Source organism: Lolium rigidum, chromosome 4 (genome assembly GCF_022539505.1).
Source record: "Lolium rigidum isolate FL_2022 chromosome 4, APGP_CSIRO_Lrig_0.1, whole genome shotgun sequence".
NCBI lineage: Eukaryota > Viridiplantae > Streptophyta > Magnoliopsida > Poales > Poaceae > Lolium > Lolium rigidum.
Window position 1 is genome coordinate 68191765 of NC_061511.1, and position 10169 is coordinate 68201933.

The following is a 10169-nucleotide window of genomic DNA, read 5'->3' on the forward strand; positions in this document are numbered from 1 at the left end:
GACTCCGCCTCTCCCGCACCGTATCTAGCGTCGCCGTCGTCATCGGCGCCGGCGCCCGTGGTGGCAGCCACGATCTCCTCCTCGTCCACCTCTTCCTCCTCCTCCTCACCGTCCCCCGCCGCCTGCTCCCCCTTCGGCTCCTCCTCCTCCTCGGATCCCTCCTCCTCAGGCTGCTCCTCACCGACGAAGGTGGACACCTCCTCATCGTCGTCGTCGTCCTCCGTCGACTTTCCCATGGAGGAGGGAGAGCTAGGGTTTCGCGAGATCTTGGCGGCTAGGGAAGGGAGTAGAGGTGGAGGTCTGGATCGGGTGCAGGGGTTGGAATTATGAGAGGGAGAGGGGATTTATGGTGCTGGGGTTTGTGACTCGCAGCAGCGCGAGCGGGTGTATGAAAAAGAGATGAAACGGAAGGGGAAAGAAAGTGGGGGGAGTGGCGGACTGCCGGGGTACTTTTGCGGGTTCGTCCCTGGAGAATCTTGTATTTTTTTCCCGCCAATGGGGTGCTCCGGGGTTTCCGTGGGCTTTCGGTTGGCGCTTTTTGGGCCGTTGGCCCGACGTTCCACCGTCCCATTTTCGCGGGACAAAAAGGCAGATCCCTCCGAGGAAACTAGTACTCCCTCTGATCCTAAAAAAGTGTCGGACAGTCAATGCAATCATATTTTGTAATTAAACCCTCTCAAAAATCAGTATTGATAGTGCATGCGACGCGTGCAGTCATGCAAACAGATTGGGTCGCTCGCATGCATGTGGCCCATCGACAGCAGGAATCAGTGGACTGCGGGTTAAGGAAGTAGAAATTTCAAGGGTCTTCTTAAAAAACGGTTCGTCCGACAGTTTTTCTGGATCGGAGGGAGTAGTAAATTCGGCTGCCCTAAAAAAAACCAAGTAAATTCGGATCCATTTAATCTTCCAACCAAAAATATAACCGTCCCATGAACTCCCCGAGATGTAGGATCATCTGCCCCGTTTCCTCCGACTGCTGACTGCTGATTCTTGTTCCATTTCCATTATACCTCGAGCTTTAGCCGTCCACCATTCGTCTTCCTTGCGCGAATCAGGAGCTAGGTTTTGCGCCCCTTGTCGGACGGCGGCTTCTCCCTCCCGCCGACGGCGCGGAGGTGCCGCCTGGTTGTACGCGCGTTTCTGCCGGTACTTCTTTTTCTTGGTTAAATCCTCCGCAAAATTAAAATGGAACAGAATAAATGAAAGCTCGTGTATGGATATCCTGACATTTCTTCTGTCACTTTTGATTTCAGGCTATTGAATACGCGAGACCATGCAAAGCTGAATATTTTTGATCTACCCCGGCGTCGGTTCGACAACGATACTCACTGAATTGAGGTGCGAAAAACACAAAATAGAAACCTCCATATTAATATCGATCTATACAAATAGATCAAGGAGTTTGAATGAGAATCCATAGCCATCCCAAGCAGTGGCGGATCAAAGATTTTCATCAAGCCTGGACAAATTTTCATCAAAATAGGCTGCGCCGCCGGCCGGAAGCCTGGACGCGTGCCCGGGCTTAGGGACGGTTGGGTCCGCCTATGATCCCAAGGAATCTGATTTGGTTACTAACTTACTATATGTATCCAATGAAGCCCCTGCCAGCTAGCCTGTCCAGACCGATTAAACGTCTGATGCTATGTCTGAATCATTTCAAGTTGATATTCGATGTGAAGTTGTTAAGAGTCTTGTTACAGCTGTGGAATAATTTGGGATATTATAACTCAAATAAGTTCCACCAAATTCCTGGAACTCTCCAGTTCCTTCCTTTTTGCAGCTGATACTGGGCCTCTTGTTTCCATTGGTTGAGCTAAAATGTGTAGTTAATGTTGGTATATGATAACCCTAACGACCAGAGTTCGATTCCTGTCAGGGACGAATTACTGAAATTGTCACGCCAAGTCCCGCTTCTACTATATCAATAGTGTTCTAATTCCTCCTAGACACTGTTTCATTTCAATGTTGGTATATGATAGGACTGGCCCAAAAATTGTGCTGGTGGATCAGAGCGGCAGGTGCTTACCAGGAGGGCACAGATTTTTTATTTTTTTTGAAGGGGCAGGCCAGTGGAATCCTGCAATGGCATATTTTTGAAGCGAATGGTCGAATATAGCAATGCTTTCTTGTACTAAAAGTATAGTTTTTTTAGAGACACTAAAGGTATAGTTATAAGTTTTTTTAACCTGTTGTTCTTGTTGCTTACTTTGTTTTCTCCGCCTTTTGATCTTAGGCACCAGGTGATTTTCTCCTTGGACATACTGATCGCCTGTGTTAACAGATATGGCGACAGAAGAATATGACAGCAGCTGTGATGTTGACATTGATGAGTTGGTTATTTCCATGAAGTCAGATTTAAATCGTTGCATGACACTAGTTGAGGATCGTGAAAAAGGAAACAGGTGTTGCCTGATATGCAAAGTAGTGCACCGCATTCGTCAAACTGACAGTACTGCATATGAGCCAAGTGTTCTTTCAGTTGGCCCTTATCACCATTCAGAGTTATCACTTCAAGCTATGGAAACAGAGAAATGGATATGTCTGGACTATATTCTTAAACTAAACCGTGAAGTTAGTTTGCGCGAGTACCTGAGCTTCATTTCTGTACTAGAGAAAGAAACAAGAGGCTATTACACTGAGGAGATAAACATGGATAGTAGAGAGTTCCTGCAGATGCTTCTGCTAGATAGCTGTTTTATTCTTGTCTATCTTGGTGGTATACATTCACAAGGAGCTAACGTTGATGGTGAGCAACTGAATGAAAACACGATATATGTGAGGAAGAGGGAAGCAAAGGACATGAGCCACATGGATGCAGTATCCTGCCAAAGTGTGAGTGGGCACTTGGCCCTGGACATTGAACTAAATAAGATGGGTAAAGACACTGATAGTCACAACCAGGAGAATTATAGTGGAACTATAGAATGGTATAACAGTTCTGCTGTATATGACCTACTTTTGCTGGAGAATCAAATTCCCTTCTTCATTGTCAAGAAAATTTATCGTTTTTTCTCACGTCATGTAGATACTACTTCGTTACTCACGGGAAAAATTTCTGAATTCATGGAAGGTATCCTTTACCATTTCCCCAAGGTAATAACTGAGGCTAATAGGCCAGAAGATTTTTACCATCTGCTACACCTGTGCCATAAGTACCTGAAACCTAGTCACGGGCTGGAGGATGACCATCACCTATATGCTATAAAGCCTCACTACTTCCACTTTATATTTGATATTAGCCGTAAGATCTTCAGTTTTGGACGGGGCCAAGACATGGTCCATCAACAAACCATGTTCCATGAGCTAGATTGGTCAAATTCAGTACAGAAGATTAATAGGTGGCGTAGAGCAGTGGACTATCATGAAGCTGGAATGATGTTCAAGAAAAGGGAGTTTGATGAAGACAATCCTCATTCTCTACTGGACATTAGATTTACAAAAGGTCTCATGGAGATACCATGTTTGCCAATCGATGATAAGTCTTCTTTGCTTTTCAGAAACCTTATAGCTTTCGAGCAAACATGTCCTCAAGTTGGGGATGACATCACTGCATATTTTATGCTCATGTCCCAGCTTACTAGTACGGCTTCTGATGTTGCTCTTCTTGCCCAGAAAGGGATTATAGTCCACCAGATGGAAAGCGATGAGGATGTATCGACTCTCTTCACCAAGCTTTTTGAGTATGTGGCATTTAACTTCCATGGTGAACACTACCTGAAATCCCTATGCTGTGCCATGGAAGCACACTACCAAAACCGTATTAATAGGTGGATGGCGTGGCTGTGGCACAATCATTTCAGCAACCCATGGGTAGGCTTCGCCGCAGTAGCTTCTGCTTTTGTAGTTTTATGCAGTATCATGCAAACCGTTCTTGCTTTCTTGTCATACAGGGGATGAAGCAACCTAGTATAACTGACGTATGTTAACACTGGCACAGAATTATTAGATGATATGATCCCGTAATGTGTAATCAGTTAATTCCTTTTAGCCTTCTATGATTTAGTACTAACTAGTGCTTGCCATTTTACCACATATTGATTACAGTGATCATATTGTTGAACTTTATATGTGATCTCGTATTTTACACGAGCCAGTGGATGCACTCAATCTAATTAATTTATGCTTGTAAATTCGTGTTGAAACATACACTTGAAACAACCTGAATGGAGGCAAACACTTTGTTTCCATGGTGATGAAAATCTGGAATAGCGTCAACTGTATTTTATACGAGTCACAGTTCATGGTAAAAATGTCACTGGGAACAGAGAAGATATCCGCAAGTACAGGGATCCTCGCAAAGTTCAAGTCAAAAGAAGAAACACAAGTATTCCTCCGAGTTGGAGTATAGTTTATCTATGATCAGTCCGTCCTCTAGCCCATGAGATGCATATATCAAAACTGTAGTTCCAAAACAATAGACCAACTTTAGATGCTAATATGCCATCCTGCAACTACTCAGTGCAAACAGTCAAAGCACTGTGAACATCCACTCCGACTCGACAGAACAAAATCAACCTAGCCTATGCCTATCTAATTCGTAACCGGTCGAGACATGCTGAACCTGAGAGAAAGAGAAAGGAAGTACCACGGAAATAATGTTTTACAAAATCTGGTTATAAAACTGTGACGATGGCATATATTGTACTTTACAATAACCAGCCCTGATATGTTCAGTATACAGTTATTAGTTATACGCAGCTAGTTTCGATTCAGAAATCAGCAGCCCCTTACGCTGACGGCAGGTGAAGTCTTCATGATGGAATTCTACACCTTTCTAGAGTTTTTTTAAGGTTATTTCTAGGGTACAACTTTCTGAAATAAGTTCAGCAAAAAAAATGCTCCATAAATCCCCTCTACGAAAAAAAAACTTCTATATTCCAATACACAATGTATCTTTTTTTTTGCGGGGCAATACACAGTGTATCTCAAAAACAGGATAATGTCATCTATAGTAAAACCAGCCTTGGCTTCCAATTTCTACGAAAGGGCGCCGACACATTAAGAAGCATAGGTTCCTGACACTTGAGATAGCTTGTTTATGTGTTACTTCTTTTCCTAGAGAGAATACATGTGTTTACTTGGGCATGCAGGTTCTGTTATGTAAGTAAGTGAGGGAATTGCAATCATTCATAAAACCATTAATTGGTGCTAAAATAGTCTATCATATTTATATAATACTTACTAGTTCTGTATATACCCCAACACAGCAAAGGGTGGGTATGTATCCCTCACTGATCTTCCTTTATTTCATAAAGAGTATATAAGACTCGACATGGTTGGAGATGACGTAATTTCTAGCAGAGCCGTTCTTCCTTGGTGGTATCCCTGCTTGCGCGTATGGTCTTGAAAGCACAAGGTGGTCTATAAATAGGACGGAATATTGATGGCACCATAGCGGTTCCCTTGGATTCGGCGAAACCGTCCTTTTGCCCTGCTTAAGAAAGAGGAAAATCAATTCATTTGCACATGTAAGTACGTAGCAACAACAAATCAAGGTAAGGAAGCGACTGGAAACTACTTATACCGTTCATGGAGCCCAAATTGTTGCCCTTGGCATGCCGAGCTGGAACATCTCTCGCAGCAGCAGAAGAGATCACCAGACCTGAAAAAACTAGCAACACCAATACGGTCGAGATGAGAGCTGCTTTGTTCTTCTTCATGGTCGCGACTGGGTGCCGATGATGCCTGATGAGATTGTGCAGCGCCAGGCGGGAGTTGCCCAATTTATATCGAGCAGGCTGGCTCAGCCGGCTCAGTACAAAGTATAGGAAGGAAAGATACAAAAGGAAGCAGCAAACATGCACATTATATCTTCCAGCAATAGTCCTGCTCAGCTATCTACGTTCATTTGTTATTATGGTTGTGCTAGCACTTGGCGTAACATGCATAGGTTGTGGGAACGCGAATCAATATCTTCAGTTATCAGGCCGGAGTCTCACTTGATGCGTATCTTACAGAGAGCAAGCTATGCACGTTCATCTCGATCGTGTAGCATACTAGCATAGCATGTGCGTGACGAGAACCTATTTTTCCAGCTGGACGGCCATTGGTACCTAATTATTTCCTATTAAATGATTGAAATGCAATTCTAATAGAGACAAGAAAAAGCGGAATCCCACATATAGTGGAAATTAGTTCATTTGCATCGCTGTGGAATGTGCTTATGTGCACCGCCGAACCTCCAAGATGGCTTCGACAGAATTGTTGCTAATGAATGGCATATGTCAGTTTTCTTTTGCCAACAATATATATCCTAATTTTCAGCTAGCTGAAATTTGATTTCGCCATCGGTCACATTTTCTATCGTTGATTTTGTCATGGCACAGCGCGCATCTCAGCGTCGTGTGCGCTGTGTGGATTTATCGGTCTGGCCATGCAGTACATTCTACAGGAGTACTAGACAATTGAAGGTTTCAGCCCTTTTGTTCTATGTAGTCGTGATGCTATCAAGCTTTTAGGGAAAAATACACGGAATATATAGCTAGCTTTATTGATAATGTTTAAGAGTGGTTTTTGTCTCTAGTAATGATTACCTACCTATTAATGACATGTGCTTAATGTTTCATACAGTTTGTCTATGTAATACATCTTTTCTCTTGTTCTTTTTCACCGGGAAATGCACTTTGGCTCATAGGAGCATTTGCTCCTATTGTGTGAATCCACATTTTGAAGTGTCAAAAAATTCTAAACTAAATTTTTACATGTACATCTAGACACTTTATGCTGGTACACAAATTTTCAAAAAAAGAAAATAATTTTTGTGGCTCCTATAAAAAAGACAAATTTTGATGCTGTAACACGACTACGTGCAGCGCATTTTTTTTTGTCTTTTTTGTACACTCCACATAAAATGTTGTTTTTCCACGAAAACTTGTGCACGAACATAGAATGTCACGCTGCACACAAAAAAAAATATGTCAATTTTTTTTTTGACATTTTTAAAATTAATTTTTAATTATTTTATATAATGGGAGCATTTGCTCCTATGAGCCAAAATGCCACCTCCTTTTTCACCTCTTTATCCAATTTCCACTCGTGGTATTCATTTATATAGCATGGGATGGGTGGTTGTTAGATTAGTACTGTGACAGTATTTCTGCAAGGTTATAGTGATTTTTTTAAGAGAAGGCCTAAGCCTTGCGTTAAATTAATGGGCTTTCTATTTTCGTACCCTCGGGTTTTTAGTTGTACTCAGTTTTCCCCAGCTCCTTAGTTTTTCCTCAGTTTTCCCCAAGTCCTTGTCTGAAACCCTCATAAGGAGCTCGGACGGGAGGAATCCCGTTAAGTTGACCGTTCCGTGCTGACAAGTGGGGCCGCGTCGTGTGGGGCTGGTAGAATGGAACCGCGTGGGACAGGACGAGACCGTGTTTGGTCATACGAGCGGAGCAGGGGCCGTAGAGTGTAGAGCCGTGTGGGTCCGGGACGTGGGCACGAGTGATTTCTGTCTCTTTCGCCCAGGTTAGCAGTTTTCAATGCACATTTTCCCTCTCTCTCGCTCGACCTCATTCATTCTTGATAGCTTAAATTGGTAGCAAATCTAGAGTAGCTTCTCCTTCTATTTTTTAACGCCATTCATTTCTTTATGCTTTCGTTTTTACCCAATCAGGTAGGAAATCTAGGGCACAAATCCAGAGAAAATATAGGATAAGCTGCATACAGCAGTCAACATAACATAGATATATTCACGACAGGTCCAACAGTACTACCGATAGATCCAACATAAGCTACATTTTACATGAATTTAAACTACTCTACCGAAAGAGCAGTCACATACTACATAATTTAAGCTTGGAGGCTGCGCAGGTGAATCCCAAGTGATTTGTGTTGGACTATGAACGCATGCACGTTCACGGTCGTTCCAACTCTACGGCCGCTTCTGCCAATGGATTCAGCATGGTTTACCAGATAGTTGAAGTCGTTGGCGCGGAGCTTCCTTTTGCAGAAGAGGCAGATGTAAACGCCTCGAGCAAAATGGCGATCGTAATGCCCGGACTGCAGCCTCCTGAGAACGTGACAAGTCTTGGTGTGGAAGGACTCGTCGTCGTTGTCGACGTCGCTGCTCTGCACCTATCACGTAGCACCAAAGATCGTGCAAAAAACACGGAGTCAATCGCAACGATGATAGAACAGAGAATGAACATGCATGCTAATATGGGCACGAAAAAAAGAGGTAGCCTCAGTTACATTGGACACACTTCTATCCAAGGTTTGAGTCAGTGAACCAAAGATCATGCACAACAAATTTGTACACACCAATTGTTTACTGACCAAACCCTGAATCAATTTATGCACAAATATGCATCATCATCGGCACTAATTAACAGGATGGGATTGATTACTCACATAAGTTAACCGAATCTTAAACAAAAGCAAATTACAAACACTAATAACGCAAGATCTAGAACTAGGAATAGACGAACTCTAATAACGCAAGATCTAACAAAAAAGGACTGAACTAGGAACAGAAAAAACCCTAATAACGCTAGATCTAACACAAAAGCATTGAAATGAGATAAGAACAAGGGAACAAAGGGTTACCTCCGGCTCGTCGTCGACGATGCTGGTGTCGTAGGGGTTCTCCGGTGCGACGTATGGCATTGGTGCGTACGGGTCCCAAGCGACGGGGACCTGGACGGGGGTGGCGGCCGATGCGTCGGCGGCTGATGCGCCGGCGGCTACGTTGGAAGCAGCGACGGGGGCCTAGACGGGGGCGCCGACCGATGCTCCGGCGGCTACGTTGGAAGCAACGATGGTGGCCTGGACGGGGGCGGCGACGGCTGATGCGCCGACAATGGGCATCTTATTCTTCTCCATCGCCGACGGTTTTCTTCGGGGTTTTTTCTTCGGTTGTGGAGAAGATGATGGGATAGGAGAGGCGGTTGCAGTGAAAATGAGAGAGTGGGCGAGCATCGAGGGAGAGAAAGAGGGGCTCTATAAAGACGAAGGTGGCGTGTACCGCAACACGCGTCCGCTATGCACGGCTGCAGCGTGCACCGCGACACGAGTCTAAAACCTGGGAAATTTGGTGTACTCAGTTATAACCTCGGGCCTTATACAGAAATTTCATCTGTACTCAGTTTGCCCCTCGAGTACTTAGATTGGCAAGTGCAATATACTCAGTTTACCCTCAAGTAGCTGGTCAACAGAGAGTCAACAAATGAGATTAACATAGCTAATTGAGTCATTTCATGCGCAAAAAAATCCAAAAAAATAAAAACATAGTGGCACCTACTCATGGAGTCTTCATACGCAACATGCCCCCTAGGAAACCTTAACAAACATGGATAAATCAAATTTTACCATAAATTGCCACTTCTAAGAATCACTAGTAGCTATGAAGATGCATGGTTTTCCACTCAAACCCCTTTGCAAAATATCTTCCTCGAAACATAGTTTATCTAAATGAGGCCATAATTATCACACTCATGTATATTTGAATTGCAAATAATTTGATGTAGCCCAATATGCATTATATTGTACAAAACACACATTTTTCATTTTGTAATTCTTTTGTTTGAATCCCTTAGTCTATTTACTATTTACGTGCCATTGGTTTCTTACTACTACTCAGTTTTGCCCTCAAAAACTGTCACAAATGCTCACAGAAGCCCAAACTTATCCTGATTGGTTGAGCCGTTGTCACACGGATCGACTCCACCAACCGTTGATCCACTGATCTAACGGGCAGTATACCCCTCTCCGTCTCTTCGTGGCCACCCCTCTCTCTCTTTGTGGCCACCCATTTCTCTCTCTGTCGGTGGACAGTGCCACCCCTCTATTTATGTGCAATAACGAGTTTGCCACGTACTATATTCCCTCTATTTATTCATTATTTTCCACGATCTATTTAGGCATTATTTTCAGGGTAAAATGATAAACTATCACGAATTTCCATTTCTTTTAGGCATTACTTTTTTGTTGAGATATAAACCCCCACAACGGCCAGCTCCTCCTTAATTTATTGTGTAAACCCCACAACGGTCATCTCTACCTTAATTTATGGTGTAAACCCCACAACGGTCATCTCTCCCTTATATACCCCCACAACGACCATCCCTCATGTCAGTAGGTTCTGCCTCTCTCTTCTTCATTCACATACACTTGATCCATTGCCATGACTTCCACGTCTCGGACGCCGACCGAAAGGGGAAGGGGAAGGGGCGGCC

At 43.6% G+C, this 10169-nt stretch overlaps 1 protein-coding gene across 1 annotated transcript; it reads left to right on the top strand.

Annotated features, from left to right (window-relative positions):
- The first annotated feature begins 2286 nt into the window (after nucleotides 1-2286).
- Nucleotides 2287-3900, top strand: LOC124647204 (UPF0481 protein At3g47200-like). Its single transcript, XM_047187176.1, has one exon. The coding sequence runs from the start codon at nucleotides 2287-2289 to the stop codon at nucleotides 3898-3900; it is 1614 nt and encodes a 537-aa protein (XP_047043132.1).
- Nucleotides 3901-10169: the final 6269 nt, after the last annotated feature.

What these genes read in the sequence shown, in the direction of transcription:
- LOC124647204 (XM_047187176.1), top strand. Translation starts at nt 2,287, where the DNA reads ATGGCGACAGAAGAATATGACAGCAGCTGTGATGTTGACATTGATGAG.